The sequence below is a fragment of the Notothenia rossii genome, assembly GCF_949606895.1.
Source record: "Notothenia rossii genome assembly, chromosome: 7".
Classification (NCBI taxonomy): Eukaryota; Metazoa; Chordata; class Actinopteri; order Perciformes; family Nototheniidae; genus Notothenia; species Notothenia rossii.
This window is the reverse complement of record NC_136905.1, coordinates 43,026,666-43,044,869: the sequence shown is the minus strand read 5'-3', so window position 1 is coordinate 43,044,869 and position 18,204 is coordinate 43,026,666. Positions and strand designations below refer to the sequence as shown.

The 18,204-nt window shown below is 40.5% G+C and overlaps 2 protein-coding genes across 6 annotated transcripts in view; one reads left to right on the top strand and one right to left on the bottom strand.

The window, feature by feature from the left end:
• The window catches only part of cep162 (centrosomal protein 162), a 100,248-nt gene extending 88,020 nt beyond the window's left edge, over positions 1–12,228 (bottom strand). For 2 of the 5 annotated variants that reach the window (XM_079641126.1, XM_079641128.1), the window contains exons 1-3: positions 11,178–12,220; positions 2,233–2,337; positions 1,796–1,913 (exon numbers count right to left, since the gene is read on the bottom strand). In XM_079641126.1, the coding sequence (XP_079497252.1) occupies positions 1,796–1,913; positions 2,233–2,337; positions 11,178–11,216 (262 nt within the window). In that variant the 5' untranslated portion in view covers positions 11,217–12,220. Of the gene's footprint in view, positions 1–1,795; positions 1,914–2,232; positions 2,338–4,332; positions 6,516–11,177 lie in introns of those variants that run through there. The other 3 variants (XM_079641127.1, XM_079641130.1, XM_079641129.1) reach the window with 3 other exon arrangements.
• Positions 12,229–13,148: 920 nt separating this feature from the next.
• The window catches only part of LOC307046387 (uncharacterized protein), a gene marked incomplete at its 3' end in the record, with an annotated part of 50,576 nt that continues 45,520 nt past the window's right edge, over positions 13,149–18,204 (top strand). The window contains exon 1 of the mRNA XM_079692782.1: positions 13,149–13,268. The remainder of the gene's footprint in view (positions 13,269–18,204) is intronic.

Sequence of the window (18,204 nt, the reverse complement as noted above, 5' to 3'; positions counted from 1 at the left end):
CACACCCATTCATACAGAGCAGTGTACCTTACTCTAGGACCTAACATTCACACACCGTTGGCCATGCCATCGGAAGCAACTCAGGGTTAGGTATCTTGCCCAAGGACACATCGACATGTTGACTGCATGGGCTGGGATCGAACCCACAACTTTCTGGTTGAAAGACGACCACACTCCCTCACAGCCACAGTCAAGGCCGAAAATTAGGATGAGCACCAACGGTCAAAAATGTGTTTTCCCTCCCAGCGCAGCGCTTCCCCAGATCTGGCGCCCTAGGCGAAAAGTTATAACGCCAGTGCTACGGGCCGGCCCTGAGTTCATATGCAACTCGCAACTCGCAAATATCTTTCTCTCTCTCTCTCTCCTCTCTTCTCTCTTTTCTCTCTCCTCTCTTCTCCCTTCTCTCTCTCCCTCTCTCAATGTTGGTACGCAAACGCGCCTTTTTTCAAATGACCCGGTGCTCTTTTTCTGCATGTAAATGGTCTGCAGAGTCACAAACCCTCAAAGTACATCCTGTAGTGAGTAAAACTCTAACACAGAGAAGACCTGTCTATGCTGCCCCAGAACGCCTCGTTGGACATTTCTCTTTTTCCGTTGTTTTCTTCCTGAGTATAGTGACGTAACGATACCCAGGTCCAAATGGACCAATCTGCGGAGCTCCTCACACACACACACTCACTCAGCCTTATCTTTTCTCAGCTTCGGCTCCGCTGATCTCCACTCACAGTTTGCCACACACTCACATGTGTGTGCTCAGGCTGAGTTCCGCGGTGTCTTGCTGTCTCGCTGACCCCACGCAGCAACCAGGAAACAACACCAGTAATCCAGCTCACACTGTCCGCTCCTCAAGCCTCAAAGGGCGGAGCAGCGAGCCCTGCAACGTCCCGCCAACACGGCACCCAGAACCCACGCAGCATTCTCATCTGTTTGTCATTACTAGTGTCATTTTCTGGTTGCTAACAAACGCCATTGTAACACATAAACACTGATGTTCAGCTGTAACGGTGGTGGACTAATCAGAACAGAGTGAGCGAGCTGACCAATCAGAGCACACTGGGCTCATAGGGAGGGGGGGGGGGCAGGAGCTCCAACAAGCCGTGTAGGACAGAGAGTGAATACAAATACTACAATGCTGTATGAGAAACCAATGTGAATTTGGAAAATGTAACAATGTAAATCTATTCTAGTAGACCTCAACAATGGAATTATGATCAGTGGAAATGGCCATGTCATGGGACCTTTAAAAAAAAAACTGAAAAAAAACCATTTGTATAACTTTTATTTGTATAGTGCTGTGTTGACCAGATTAGCCTCAATCGTGGCTGGTCGCAACTGTCACTCCAAGACGGCGTTAAATGTGAGAATTGTCCAGAGAGAATTCCACAGGCAACTTTTTGCCTGTAATGAGTGCACCATCCGAGTACTCAAAGTGAATTTCGCCATACTTTGCATTGGGACGCACTGATGCACTCAAAACAACAGAAGTATGTAAATTCAGACTCAGCAATGGTGTATCACCCACACAACATTCAGAGTAAGCTACTAAACGGGTGCAACAGGCACCTTAGAATCACTTTTTTTCATCTGAAATTGCATATAATATATCTACCAAAAAGGGGAATTTTACATCATGCTGCATTTGGTCAAGACTACTTGCCAGCTGAATATTACAATTGTAAAATCCAGTAACAAACACTGGCACACCTGCAGCCAGTGACCCATTGTCCTTGTCCGTGCCAGGCTAAACAAGGCGAACAGTGTCCCGTGTGATGGAGAACCCTCCCTTTATCATTACCTCTCACTGCTCCCCCCCCGCTGGGTTCCTCATCCGGCCGCCAGGCCGCTTTTGGTTTCCGGGCTGATGTCTGGCTGCTGTTAGCTCCCAGCTGCTTCTCGGATTCATCTGAAACAGACTGACAGGAAATAGGATTTAAGTCAGGGAAGTGCCTTCAAGATAAAACTGTGTTATTAAACAATATGTATATTAACAATACATACAATAATAAATGTACGAGATGATAAGCTAACTTAACAGTATCAGTCAGTTTTTAACTCTACAAGATTACAAGTTTGTGTGGATTGGACCAATGGTGCCTTTCAGTGAGCTGCCATGTTGTTACGGGAGTGACCATGCAAGGTCCCTTAATCCAACAACCTTTAACAGATCGCTATCTGTTAAAGGTTGTTGGCTTATCGATAAAGAGTACCACAGTGAGTCAAATTATTCAGTACCTCTTTCAAGAACAGCTCAAACTGTTCATCCAGCTGATCCTTGGTTAGTCTGTGAGACATAGCGACACAACTGTCCTCTCCATCAGCCAATGAGAACCGAGACAGCTGACATAAGGACAAAAAGAATATCATGAAAAAAAGTAAAAGAAATGTAAAAAAATACTGTGATGAGCTGAAATGATGTGTTATGTACAGGTATCATATTATTTGTACTTAATAACTCAAGTTCTTTATGAGAACAGTAAAGATGTGGCTTTCACCCCAGCGCTTTCCCCTTTTCTGCTCCCGCTTTGTTCACACCACTCAGAGCCGGGATGGTGCTGCCGCTGCTGCGTCATGACGTCACCGTTTACATTGCTGATTTGCTCCCCAACGGCGCTCACAACAACAACAACGGGGGACTGCGTCGGGTCGATGATCGTGTTGCTTTGCTTTTAAAGCAAAGCCAGATTAAATGAAATAGCGACATCTCCAACCTTATACTTTTCAACCTGTGCAGCCCATGTATTGATTCCATCCGATAGCTGCTATAATAAAAACAAAACGTCTGCCTGCTCTCCACAATGATCAATAACAGTGAACGGATGGTCAAAATAAGGCACAAATAAACAGAATCACACGAAGCCTGGTTAGTGTTGCCTGACTTTATAAAGTGTGTTTTTTTGTATAAGTGTGTGGTTGCCTTCTAATCACTTTGCTCAGCACTACTGCTTGTAGGCAGGCATGACGAGACTCTTCAGTCGACCCATGTTCAGGGGAGGCGGGTTTAGTTTCCTGCACGCCTCGACGTAAGAGAGACGTAAGCGACGCCGCCTCTTAGCTCCGAAGCTCTTTTTTCTAGACCAACAATTTTTTGGAGCTGGAAGTGAACCGGGTTCCGGAGCTAAGAGGCGGCGCCTCTGCGGTGTGAACAGGAAAAAACGGTACTTTTCAGGCTTTAGATCCGAGTCGGTGCTGAAAACGCGTTGGTGTGAAAGGGGGAAGAGAGGGAGTGGGACTAAGGTGGCTCCTATACACATAACCCGATTATCACTGAATATCAGAATGCAGCACAGTGAGGTTACACAGATTTCATACAGCTGACGCTTATAACTATTCCTGTTGATGCACATCCAATTTGAGTCAGCTGCCACCCTGTGTTACTGTTAGAATGGCTAGGCAGATATTATGTCAATATTATATTATGAAACTAGGTATCGCATTTTGCAAATCGTAACATCACATGATTTTGTTTTACTTGTTTTAAAGGCTGCATACAGTACAGTGGGGCAATATTATGAACCCACCAGACTGTTCTAGCTAAAATGATTTGCCTTTACCTATTAAGTCATTACAGTATATCCCATAACTATTGATTATTTATCAAACATTTGTGGGAGGACCAAAAGTCAACCCTACAATATGGTCAGAGTTTATAACTAGCTGGCACCTTCAGCTAGTAACACACATCCCTAGTGAGGGTCTGCCTTAAATTATGTATTAAGGTATCAGCATTAATAACATACCAGTTAAGGTCTTTATGAAAAGATGATGACCGGATTTAGTTTAATTTGGCCACTTCTAAGCCAGACAACAGAGTGTTTATCGGGAGTGCTCATTGTTAGTGACACTGTTTATGCTCACTAAAAGGGTCTCATTTGAATAATGGCCTTATAATAAATAAATAAAAATAATGTGATCAAAGAAAAGGGGATGTTGTTATCGAGTCTTCATGCAATAGAAAGAAAGCACGTGTAGTTTCCGTTGATAACTATCAAAATAAAACATGTTACCGACGTTGTTTCATTAGTTATGCATATACATCGACATTAAAGTTCGGTTGAGTCTTCTCCCCACCTTCAACCGATAATACCATGATGTTTCTTGGTGTAGCACAAATTGTACTATAGATAAGTGAGCGCACCATTTTTATTTTGAAGAAAGTATTGCCTTATTCCGGTGTTTTACAGGATGATTGACAACGCTAGCTAAGTAGTTTATCTCCTTAGCTAGTAACGTTAACTGGTTAGAAAAGTAAATAAACGATATGCTACTGCATAGAGAAAACGCATTACAATGTCCTCAGCGTACATGTATCAAGCTGCCATCAGCAGAACTCACATGAAAGACTCGACTTTGATGGAACTCTCTTAACTGGACACTTGTTCAAACGTCCTCCTCCTTAGTTTGTTCATTTGAGTATCTGGCAGTTCCCGCAACATCCAGAAGAAGGCTTCTCAATTCTCTTCTTCTTCTTCTTCTTCTCTTGCTTTTGGCGGATTGCAAACAACTTAAAAGGTGCATACCGCCACCTACTGTACATGAGTATGCATCATCACATCATTCCAACTCATTAACCTATGTTCTAATCAAAATAAAATTTAAATAAATCAATAAAACCATTAAATAAATAAAACAAAACAAAACAAATCTATGTTCTTTCCTGACCTAATGTTAAATTATTTTTCCTACCCCAGTTTCACTCAAGAATTTAAACAGTGCCTTTCTGGTAGCTGTTACTCCCTCTCCTTTTGTTCCCAAAACACCAACCACACTCCACTCCCTCTCTGCCTCTAAGACTTTAGCCTTTAATTGTTCTCTTTCCGCTTTATAGATGTCACAATGTAGCAATATATGTTCTACATCTTCTTTTACTGCACAGTTCCCACACTTTTTACTGTCACTTTTCCCCATGATATACAGCGTACTGTTCGAAGCCGTTTGATTTATTCGGAGTCTAGCCATCATGATTTCCTCCCTTCTGTTTCTTTCTTTATGAATATTAATTGTAATTGTATTTTGTACTTTGTGATAGTCCTGGCCTTTCTGGTCTTTTTCCCACCTTTTCTGCCAGATCTCCATCCCTTTCTTCTTAATGACTGCTTTTCCTTCTCCTTTACCAAGTTGAACTGGTAATGTTATTTGCTTTTGTAGTGCAGTTTTTGCTAATCTATCAGCACACTCGTTCCCTTTCACCCCCTCATGTGCAGGCACCCAGCAGAACTGCAGATCTATGCAGTCTTAACAGGCTATGTTTCAGTTCTATGAGAATGTCTTCTCTAGTAGTTGTTGTTGATTGTATGCTTTGTAATATGGACAATGAATCTGTACATATAACCACCCTATCTGGTCTGACCTCTTCAACCCACTGCAATCCTATTATTACAGCAAGCATTTCTGCTGTATACACTGATGATTGATCAGATGTTCTTTTTAAAATAGATATTTTAAAGTCTGGGATGTATATGCCAACTCCAACACGCTCTTCCTTGTTCTTAGAGCCATCTGTATAAATTTGTAGGTAATTGTAGTACTTTTCGTTCAGATACATACTTGTTTTAATTCCCACTTCATTTATTTGCCACTCTTTTTTCCTTTCTACAATACTCATATCTATTTTAGCTTCTGGGAACAGCCATGGGGGAACACTGCTAAATGGGGTTGCTTTGGCAAACGTGATATTCTCCACTCCATATGCCCTCGTTCTTTCCTTACTCGTCCAGCCAAACCCACGTCCCTGGAATTTTGCATATTCCCAGCAATCCTGTAATATTCAGTTTGGAATATTTTCTTCTCCACTACCTTGTAGTCTGACCCAGTATGACAGAGCACATTTTCTCTCTTCTGATCTCCAGAGGTGTCTCTCCTGCTTCTATCAGAACTGCATTAATAGGGGATGACTTTATTGCTACAATACACAGCCGCAATGCTTTATATTGTATTCTATCAATTTTTAAAAGCGATGTTTTTGCTGCTGCTCCATATACTATACAACCATAGTCTATTGTGGACCTCATAATTGATCTGTAAATGTCTATTAATGCTTGTTTATCTGCGCCCCAGTTGCATCCAGCTACAGCTCATAATAAATGTAATACTTTTTTGCATTTTGTTTCCACTTGATTAATATGCATTTTCCATGTGTATTTGCTATCAAACCACAGTCCTAGGTATTTGAACTCATTCACCTTTGTCATTGGACGCTCATATAGTTTTAGCTGTTGGCCATCAATCTTGCGTTTGTTTGTAAATACCATGTAGCATGACTTGCTTTCTGACATTTTGAATCCCCAGTTATATGACCACCTCTCCACTTTTGTAATCGCTCTAGCTATATTCTCCATTACGTATGGGGCATTTCTTCCCCTCATCCAAATAGCCCCATCATCTGCGTACAGAGCCGATTGTATGCATGTGTCTAAGCATGTAAATATATCATTAATCATGATATTAAATAATATTGGACTGACTGCACTCCCTTGGGGAATACCATTTTCTATTTCAAAATAGTTGGACATATCTGCTCCAACCTTTACTCTAAATGTCCTGTCTGTTAAAAAGGCCCTTACCCAATTGTACATTCTCCCTCCAATACCCATTCTACCCAATTTGATCAGTAACCCATCCCTCCACATAGAGTCATACGCCTTTTCAAAGTCAAAGTACACTATTGCCATTATCTCTTTCATTTTCAATGTTTTTTCCACATTGTTACTCACTCTTACTAGCGCATCTATTGTGGAACGCCCTTTACGAAATCCGCTCTGAAAACTACTCAGCAGCCCTTTCTGTTCCAGTACATGTGAGAGCCTACGGACAATGATCTTTTCCATCCATTTACATAGGTGTGATGTAAGAGCTATTGGTCTGTAGTTACTAGGGTTAGCTGTATCTTTCCCTGGCTTATTGAATGGTAGCACGATTGCTGTTTTCCACACACTTGGCAAATCTCCTTCTCTCCAGATTTTATTGAAAAGACTCGACACCATTTTCATAGTTTCCATAGGTAATTGTCTAAACATAGCATAGCATAGCTGGTCTTGTCCTGGGGCTGTATATCCTGTACCTTGTAAGACTATTTTGAGTTCTGACATTGTAAATTCCACATCCAGAGCCGACCTATTATCCTGTCTCTTCTCCTTCACGTTTTCATTCTCTGCTAGTAACTGCTGTTTTTGCTGCCTATGGATATCACTGAGATGCTCTCCACTATGTACTGCTGCAAGTGTCCTTCCTAACATATCTGCCTTCTCTTTATCTGTCACTGCCAGCCTCTCCCAATCCACCAAGGCTGGAATTTTAATGGATTTCCTTTTCCCACTCATCCGCTTAAACATGGACCAGACATCACCTAATTTAACTCCTCTGCCAATGGTAGAACAAAATTCTCTCCATGTTCTCTTTTTTGTATATGTTATTGTCCTTCGAGCAGCTGCCCTTTTCCTTTGAAACTCTATAACATTATGTTGCGTCATGTTTTTCTTTAATTCTCTAAATGCATTATTTCGCTCTTTAATAGCCCTGCTGCATTCCTCATTCCACCATGGCACCACTTTCTTCCTACCCTTGATTGTTGTTTTGGGTATACTGTTCTCTGCTGCATTCAGTATATGTTGCGTTATTTGGCTTGTAATGACCTCTATGCTTCCCTCTGATGTCAGCAGGTGTACCGACTCCTCACACCATATCCTAAATTTCCCCCAATAAGCTTTAGCAAAACACCACCTGGTTATTACACCTCCTTCCTGCATACATTAGTATTCATTTTAGTAAGCACTGGATAATGGTCACTTCCTACAGTGGAGCTATTCAAAACAAACCATTCGCATGTATGAACCAAACAGTTTGACACTAATGTCATATCCAGGCATGAGACTTTCCCCCTGTGTACATCTACTCTTGTGCCATGTCCATCATTAAGGCATACTAGTGTTCTTTCCTCCAGCATTTCTTCCACTATATTTCCGTTACTATCTGTATGGTTGCTGCCCCATAGACTGTTGTGTGCATTGAAATCACCACACCAAAATTCCTTCCTATGTTTATTGCCTGCTATTTCTTTAAATATATCAGTGGTTAGATTTTTACATGGGTTGTATAAATTGATTATCCTAATGTTATCTTGTTTCCTAGGGTTGCAAATGTCCACTATAATACACTCTATATCATCAGGAGATTGCACCTCCCTATATGCCACACCATCTTTGAGAAACGTGGCACACCCTCCACCATTTTGACTATTAGCTCTATCATGCCTTATACAGCTAAATCCTGGAATGACAAAGTCTAATTGAGGTCGTAACCAGGTTTCTTGCACACATATTACCTCAGGGACCACCTCTAGCTCATATATATATTTCTTGAATTCTTGACCATTAGCTATGAGGCTTCTTGCGTTCCACTGTAGTATGTGCAGAACCATGATTAAGGATCTAACCCTCATCCTGATTTTCATTTTCCCCAGCTCCATTTATAGCTAACATTGCATGTATCTGATCTGCTTTAATATCTTTCATGTCTAGGAATTTTCCAGCTGCCTCCACAATGGCTTTGATTCTATTACTTTTCTTTTTTAACTGTAATGCAACATTTACAGTATGGCATATGAATACCACAAAATTCACCTTTTTCACTCCTAGAACATACCTAGATCATCCTCTTTACTCTTGGTGGCGCTGTGGGGTTGGATTTGAAGATTACTTTTTGGTGTGTTCCTGCCATTTTGTATTGTAATGCTCTGCTCCATTACACTAGGGGTCTTATTGATTGTTATTGTTCCCCTTACTTTCTTTATTGCTTCTGCGTATGAAACTTTGTTTGTAATCTTAACCCTCTGCACCTCTCTGGCCTCTCTCTGCACTTCACATCCTCCAAACGCAGCACTGTGATCTCCTCCGCAGTTTCAACATTTAACCTTTGCATCCTTTTCACATTTTCCATACTCATGTTTTCCTCCGCATCTCGCACAACTTAGCTGCCCTTTACACTGCTGCGCTGTGTGCCCCATTCGTTGACATGCGTAACACCTGAGAGGTTTGGGAATGTACTCCCTAACAATGAAGTTCAAATATCCCATTTGTACTGCCTTAGGTAATGTTCTCTCAAACTGAATGAGAACGGATAATGTTTCTTTGAGAGTGCCATCCCGTTTGCTTTTAAGCCTTGTGACTTCCACTACTTTACCTCCTTTTAATTCACTTTTAATATCTTCCACTGAAATGTCCAATGGTACTCCTGAAATTACTCCTCTCAGTTTTGCCATTGCTCCTGGTACATGCGCCTTCATTTTCTCCCCATTCAGTGAGTTCATTCCCAGAATCTTTTCCTGCTGCTGTTTGTTATTGGCATGTATCAAAACCCGCTTGTTGTTCATGAATTTAGCAAATTTAATTTTTCCAGTCTCTTTTTCAATTGCTTTGGTAAGTTTAATCGGGTGGTAATGCCCACTATCCTGATTGAATTCTATTACAACTTTCCACTCGTGTTCTAGTTCTTTATCCAACATTGCTTGGCTGACACTTTGACTGATTTTAGATGTTTTGCTTTGATTAGCCTTGTCTGCTTCACCCGACCAATCCGACCAACTTCTAGCTCTTTCTGAACTATCTATTTATTTCAAAGATCTTTTCTTCCTCGCAGCTTTGGATATCATCCAGTCCATATCGTCTCTTTGGCTACCATCTGAGCTGGTTGACATGATGAAACACTCAATGTACAGTTTATGCAAATCCGCCCAAAAATAACAGTCCAATGCTACCGTTTCTGTATGTATCCGAGTTTTCCGATTCTCTCTGAGCTTTCTGTCACGCGTCTTCCACTTCCGGGTTGTCGCTGCCAGCCTGACCCCTTCTCAATTCTCTAATTTCCCCTCCTCGACTCCTATCCTCGAGTCTTAGTCCCGCCCACAGGAGACGCGAGCGGAGGAGCCGAGGAGGGGAACCGAGGAGAGAGAGAAGCAGCAGGCGGTTAGAGAAATGAGAAATCCTCTCCTCTGAGCGGTCATTTTAAAGAGACGTCCATTAATGATGACAGCCCTCTGGTTATGGCTGTCACTGTCACTACCCGATCCGTCCCCCTGCCCGATCGGTACTGCGCATGTGCGAGATGGTCCGCCATATTGGACAACTCCGGACGGCAACCCAAGTAGGACAACATTGACACAGTGGCTTTTGGCAAAGCTCAAAAGGAAAACTCGAGAGAGATGAGTTATTGTTATTACAACGTGACTTCACTATTATTTAACAACTCTCTTTATTGGGTTCTTTTATTTGGGGTTAAGTACATTGTCAGAATAAGTGAGAAATGGATTTAACTTCTGTTAGACTGCTATCATACTGAATACATATTTACTGTGAATGTGTGCAAAGATGTATGGCATATGGCTGTCTAACAGAAGTTAAATTCATTTCTCACTTATTCTGACAATGTACTTAACCCCAAATAAAAGAACCCCATAAAAAGAGTTGTTAATAATAGTGAAGTCACGTTGTAATAACAATAACTCATCTCTCTCGAGTTTTCCTTTTGAGCGTTGCCAAAAGCCACTGTGTCAATGTTGTCCTACTTGGGTTGCCGTCCGGAGTTGTCCAATATGGCGGACCATCTCGCACATGGTTATGGCTAGAAAGGATCCGTCTTGTGTAAATATGACGTCACGTTCTCGTTGTAACTCTCGTTGGAGCGGCCCGGAAACACATCTACAGCAGTAACATGATGCAACATACACATTAATGCAGCAGGATAATAGTAAAACACTGAAAGGGAACATTTTATTGCACCAGGAGCTATCTTGGGACTTTTACTGCGTGACAATGGCTAGAAAGGATCCGTCTTGTGTAAATATGACGTCACGTTCTCGTTGTAACTCTCGTTGTAATCGGAGCGGCTCGGAAACACATCTACAGCAGTAACATGCAACATACACATTAATGCAGCAGCAATATTAATAGAGAAACATCAGACATAATAGTGAAACACTGAAAGGGAACATTTTATTGCACCAGGAGCTATCTTGGGACTTTTACTGTGACAACGTTGACTTGCCTGGCTGTGAATAAAAAATAAACCATAGTGTTGGTGATCTACAGTGTTGACATTCTTCTTTGAACAGCAAGACCGCTAACACCCTGTTTCAACAATCACACTCCCTGACATTGACATAATGAATAGATAGTTTTGCTTCTCACCATCATTTGACTTCCTGCCAAACGTAAATATTCAGCCATGTGACTTGAAAACTCTCGCGAGTTTTACTGGTAGTGAGCCGGAAATGAATTTCAGCGCGCCATGTTGAAGGACATCTAATATCTCTAAATGCACTTCGAGGACCGAGGATCGAGCATCGAGGAGGCTCTCTGGAGGAGCTATAACCGAGGATACACTGATGGGTCCTCCACGGTCCTCCACGGCTCCTTCGTGGATGCATTTCCGGGAACAGAGATGTTTCTAAGAGTCGTGACGCACGGCCGGACTTATCTCAGCCAATGACAGCTCTGCATGCATCCCCTGGATATTACTTTATTCTGCTTTCATCGCGACGCGATGTTTACAGTGAGAACAGCTGTGATGTCTGTGCAGAAAGCAGACCAGTGTTTATAATATATATCACTCAGTATAACAGACCTACTCTCTGTATTTGCTTTAGTTTAGTAGATATCTACAAACAAAGAGTCGATATTTTTCTAAAACCATTTAGTGCTTAAAATACACAACGGCTTTAGCCTGTTTTGCGTGTGTGTGGTGTAGGTGTGTGTGGTACAGTGTGTGCGTATGCAGCAGACAGACAGTTCTCAGTTGGTTTGGTGTCCTCTGCTTACTTTTAATAGCCTACTTGTAAATAAAACTTTTGGCCCGTAATTTATTTTCCTCATTGTAGCGACCAGAGAGGAGGGGGGGGGATATATCCAGTCTCTGATAGTGTTACGTTATTATGAGAGTGCTCGGTTTGATTCTGAAATTGTATATATTTATATAAATATATACACAAGTTATTGAGCCGTTTCCGCTCTACATCCTGAACTCCTCCCTTCGATGCAATGCACTTCCGTTTTGGCGGACTGGGTTTGTTTTGCTAGCTAGCTCCGTTGTGCCGACAAAGCACTGATATCGCAGAGACAAAGAGGATATAACAATTACAACATGAAGAAAAGTGGTTCGGGAACTACGTGTGCGGTAGTTGGTTGCAATCACTCGAGAAAGCACCTGAACGAGTGGTTAGATAGAGAGTGCTACGACCACAAACCAGCACCCAGCCATGTTGTTCATTAAATACAGATAAACACAACAAATACTGCATGCATTGTATTTTTTAATATTATATATGAATATTTTCATAGTGATGTAATTGTGTGGGCTGCTTTTATATTTTAATTTGTAATACCTGTTAGGATTAAACATGTGATCTTTCTTGTTGAAGCCATTTCTTTAGTTTCCTCTCAACAATTAATTAATTCAGTGTTATTTATGTACAGTATGAGCTTAATATGAATGATGAACTGTGTTAAAAGAAATTGTAGCACTCTAAGGAACATATGAAATGCAATAATGCAATAACAGTGCAATAATGAAATTAAATTACATCAAACTTTATTTTCACTCAAACAGTACAGGCACATATGATATATTGCACAGCATAAAGAGATCATGTAAATTGTGCATTATGTAAACAACAGACAACTGTTGGCTCCTGTGGGCATGACCTAAATAAGGCAGTTTATTTTGGTTTTATGCTGGGCCACGTCGTCATGTTATCCTCCCAGTTTTGCACTGAATTCGGGTGGGGGAGAGTAACGCCATCTCCAGTCAAAGAAGTAGAATCGTGTTCCCAAGCTAGCATCACTGTTAGCATCGAAATCGCTGTGTTTACACCAGTGCCCGTCTGACTGTTTACATCGGTTTACACCGACAGACGCTGTGCAAAAGACTTCCGGCGGAAATGAAGTGCATTTGTGTAGTGTCATGGCGCTACCCGTGTTTTGGCGCGTAAACTTGTCTATAGAGTGTATATATAAATGGACGTAGGGTCCGTGACGTCACCCATAGGATTCTGCATAGTTGCCGAGAAGCCCTTAGTAGGCGGAGTCGGCCACTAACGGCTCGACAGTGACGTCAGAGTTCAACTCCCGCCTACTCCAGCCTGCTCCAAATAAGGGCAAAGAGGCGGAGCCGAGGCGGGACCTGCTGCCACCGAGCTGAAAGTTCCAGAGCTAGCTGAAGCTAACAAGCTAAGCTAGCACACTCCCCATCTGCACACTGCCGTGGCATTTTACGTTTCTAAGGTAAGCGGACATGGAACTATTCAGCAAAACTATAAATAATAATCTAAGTTAATGAGTTTTTAGCATAATACTTCAGAATCTTAAAATCTCTTAACGTTTGTATGCAATTGTGCTAAATTCAACACTGGAATCAAGCAAATATTAATATGTTTGCATGACATTAGTTATTTATATTTTGATATCACTTAACTATACGTTTAATACATTTAAGTCAAGCTAAGGTACATTTCATGGTAGGTAGTTCTTACCTGTGAGGCCTCCTCCAAACAGCATAATAACCAGACTGTATCATTAAAACTAAGTACCAGTTCTAGATCCTTGACTTTAGACAAACAATTGAAAAGACAACATGTATTTAACAGGGTTCGTACGGGTGCTTGAAATCCTTGAAAATGCTTGAATTTTTACGAGGTGTTTTCATGACTTGAAAAGTGCTTGAATTTTGGAAATGGTGCTTGGATTTGAGATAAAGTGCTTGAAATTGTAAATGCTTTACTTTTACAATAAATTGCTGTCTGATTGAATAGTTCGCTTTTTAGATTAAAAGAAAATAAAGAAGTCGGAGCGAGCTTAGTTGCTTCGCTTCTACATAAAACAGCTCCGCTCCGGCCTTCCCGCGCTATGCGCGCGACCTGCAAGTGTTTTATTTTGTGTGACCTGGGCATTCTAATGAGAGAATGACAGTATGCCAGGAGGTTGCTGTTTTAACGAGCGTTGGCTATCCGAAAAGAAATACAAGCTGTGGCTAAAACGAGGATCAACCCAACGATTCGCCTTCTGCACAGTTTGCCACAAAGAATTTCAATTATTCGCGATGGGAGAGTCTGCGCTGACGAGCCATATGAAAGGTAAGCCGTAGTAGAGCATTTTGGATTAGGCTAACGTTGCATGTTACGTTTGTTTAAGCTAGTAACGTTAGCGAGCTCGATGTGGGATAATTGCTTATGCAGGTGTCAATAATAAAACGGAGCGTACCTATGTCAGTATGTGCGACAGTCGCCATCCTGTGGTTTTCAGAGGATGAAGCACATAAAAGCAATGTATTTCTACTGGTAGTATTTTTCGTGCCTAAACTTGCTTCATCGAAATCAGTCACATTGACCCGAAGACACATTTTGAGTTATACACTGTTGGAAAGAGGATATTCCTAGCTTTCTAACGGAGGAAACATATTTTCGTTTGTATTACTTGTCTGGGGGAAGCTCGCGAGTGTGTGTGTGTTTGTGTATTTTTGCGTTCGTGTGTATTCACTGTATTGTGTTAGTTTCCCGGGGAAAACACTCACGAGAAACACCGGCTGTTGTTATGCCTGCTTTCACGTAAAGTTACTCCGTTCTCTGCTTGTAATTATGCCGTTACAAGCTTCAAAGTTGTATTTATCATCTGAATTTGCCGAAACAAGTTTAATATTCTGAAAGCCAAGACTTTGTTTATTTGAAATCAGATGAAAACAAACTGTAACGGACCCTGCCGTGTTATCTATGATTACTATACGCCATACATTCATAATGTTAGCGGGAGGGAGGGGGGAGCATCGCTACGTAAAAGCATTAGTGCGAGGGAGAGCTGTCATCTTCCCTTTACAAGCTTCAAACATGTATTTATCGGGAGATTTTGGCAATAAAAGTTTCATATTCTGAAAAGAATTTCCTGGAAACCTCCAAAACTCTTACACAGAAAGAGGATCTCTGCACACGCTTTTTTTAATATCAGCTTTGTGTTTCAATGGTTTTGTCCTAACCTTGGAGAGCCGTATGTTTACTGCCACCCTAAAAGGACCTCAATTTTTTTTTAAATGTTAATAAAGAATTTATTGAAAAGTTAGTTGGCTGATTGTTTTATATTGGCTCAGCCAGGTTATATGGGATGCCCAGTCTACTATATATGATATGGGTCACTCATTTTACAATATTAAACTTTGTTTTCTTATCTTTAATTTTTCATCCTTATGTAGAATGCTATTACGAAACACATATTTGGTTGTTTATAGCATAAAGAACATCTGATTTAATGTGAGGTAGGGAAATAATCATTTGAGTATAAGTATGTGCATATAAATATGTAATTTACAACAGCTGTACGCTGCTTGAAAAGCTTGAAAATGCACCTTGAAAATGCTTGAAAAGTGCTTGAATTTGACTTTGGAAAAGGTGTAAGAACCCTGATTTAAAGACCAATCTTTATTTGAATGTGCCTCTTAACCTGATATATTAGTTATACAGTAATAGTATTGACAATCTAAAAAAACTGAGCAACTCAACAGTCAACTTTATATTTCTTATTGTCTAAAGCATTTATTATTTTCATTTTCCCCCTCTCATATTCAGTGTGGACGGATTGAGACAGCGTGGTGTCCAGAGAGCTGCAGAGACTTCAGGGAGAAACCTCCGTGTGATGGACGTCCTGTCTGTTGGTTTGGAGAGGACTGTGGGTCTTTCCTCAGCATGGAGGACAAGGCCTGATGGAGGAGCACATGCTGGGCAAAGCTGATACCAACTGCACAGGCCTAGTCTGTTACGTTATTTGAGTAAATGTGTTTACTTATACATTTAATGGGTTTACACCTTCTGTCCATATGTGCTTTTTATTTAAAATATTTGATTAACTTTTGGTTCACATTTCAATAAATTGTATTTGCACTCCTTTCGTCCATTATTCTTACTGAAAATGTTAGTTTACACATTCACATCTGACTAAAGATTGGCCCCATTTATTTGTGACGTTGCAAACTCTGCGGTAAAAGGCACAAGTGATGTGAAGCTCATAAAGCGAGGCAAATAGAAATAATCAGCTGATGGAGTGTAGATGTGGAAATAGGTTCATTCGATCAGCTGACTGTTTTTACAATACAAGTAGTTTCTTAGTGAATGTCCTGTACTGGTTTTAAAATCTCAGAGCATCAGCTTTTAATTTTCCTCTTGGATGTTCTTCTTGACCCTCAGAGAAGGAGAAAATGTCGTGTCTTTCAGGCATGTCCTTTCCTAACAAAGATGACAGGAAACATAAAACATATTATTGCAGAACAAGTGCGTTATTTATGAAAGCGGTGTGTTTGTGTGTTTAGGGGCTGTAGATATAATTATTTTGTAATTGTAATGTTTTTTTTAAATTTCAACAGTGAGCTACAAAGGCAATCAGATTATGAATGAACAGTATGAAGTTCATCAACATTTAAATATATGTTATCAAAATAATATTTAACTGTTATCAAAACGTAGTGAAACTGTAGAAGCTTGCTCTGTTGTCTCACTGAAAGAATAACTTTTACCACGTTTTTTACAGACAATATTGAGAGATAAATAGTAGCTCTATAACACTATGTGTTAAATATCTTTGCCTTCAATACATTAAATTAGAATGCTGACAAAATCACATTGCTTGTTAACATCTAAATGTAACTTTTTGCATGGAAAAAACCCTCAACTTCACTGATGTGTAGGTGATCTAGTATTGTTTAATGGAATGTATATCAGTGTATTAAAGTCAATACTTCATTTATTTAAACCAATATCTTTCTTGATTCTTTGTACAGTATGAAAAAAAGAGTCTTTGTACCTGAGCTGAAGTTCACTGCTGTGAGGAGTCCAGTTCTGTCTCTCACTCTCTGGTCCAGCCTGTCTGCATAACCTGGACAGCTTAAACAAACAGATATATATGTAAAGTACCATGTGTACAAACAATATAACTGATTCTCTTCTGTTGAACATGTTGGATTGTGTATTGTCCGAGTCAGGGTCCTTTTTATTCTACTGTAACTTTGGAAGTTGTGTTACCAATGCTTACTGTTTATTTGATACCAATTTGGTAATACAATTCATAAAAACAACAAGGTTTGGGTTTGTTCTTCAGATGTTAACGTGTAAGCTCAATAATGAACTCCAGCTCAACCAACGATATTGTCTGTATCTAAGTAATCATCTTGAAATATGACATTAATAATTGTAATATACACACATCTAATTGTGAAGTTGATTTCACATACACTACTTCGACATTAGCTGGTCTACATACTTGAGCATAGCCAATTTAAATTAACCTTAGCAATGCATACAGTTCCTACCTACATAATAATCATCTCTCTAAGTTACAAGGATGACCTTATTTTATCAACCTCAAACAGAAGCCGTTTGTTCAACAGTATTATCCCACTTAACGCTTAACACTTGTCTATTTAGTTTTAACCTTTATAAATATAGTCTATGATTTTAACTTGGGGGCTACTATTAGCATCGTTAGTACCGATGTAGGTACCACTCGCTTACACGCTAACCCAAGCCTTAACATTAATTACGCAGCTGATTAAAATCATTAACACATAAATAAGTACTCGAATTTCACTTACCGCAATACCGCATTCATGTACCGTCTGTTTCAACCACAGAGCGAGTCACAATAGTCCGATATATAAGCATGAAGAACAAACAAACACGGCCGGGGTCAAGTTGTGTTCCCTGGATGAGCTGAACAGGCAGAGTGCCTGTAGCTTCACGGAGCAGCTAGCAGAGAGACAAGAAGCTAACAGCAGCAGTCACTTCACAGAGCCGTCACTCAATGTGACCACGCCCTAATTTATGCAAAAACTTTAAGACCTAATATAAATAAAAGGGTTGTGTTAGAAAACAATTCACTCACAGATCCATAATCATGAAGGGGGAATCTAACTATATTCATAATAATATTTATTGCATCCATGGGTAGAAACATGTTTTTTTCTGCTGTAAAGTTGGGCATTTTAACATGGGGGTCTATGGAAATTGCTCCTTTCTGCAGTCAGTCCCTATCGGCCAATATATGAACTGCAGTGTGTGCCACTTCCGTATTGGCGTCCCGGGTCTTCCACAAAGTTTGCCGCTTGACACACACACATGACCAAATAAGGACTATGTGGGAGTTCCCCTCGATTCCATTGGCTCTGACGGTTAGAAAGAGATGTCAC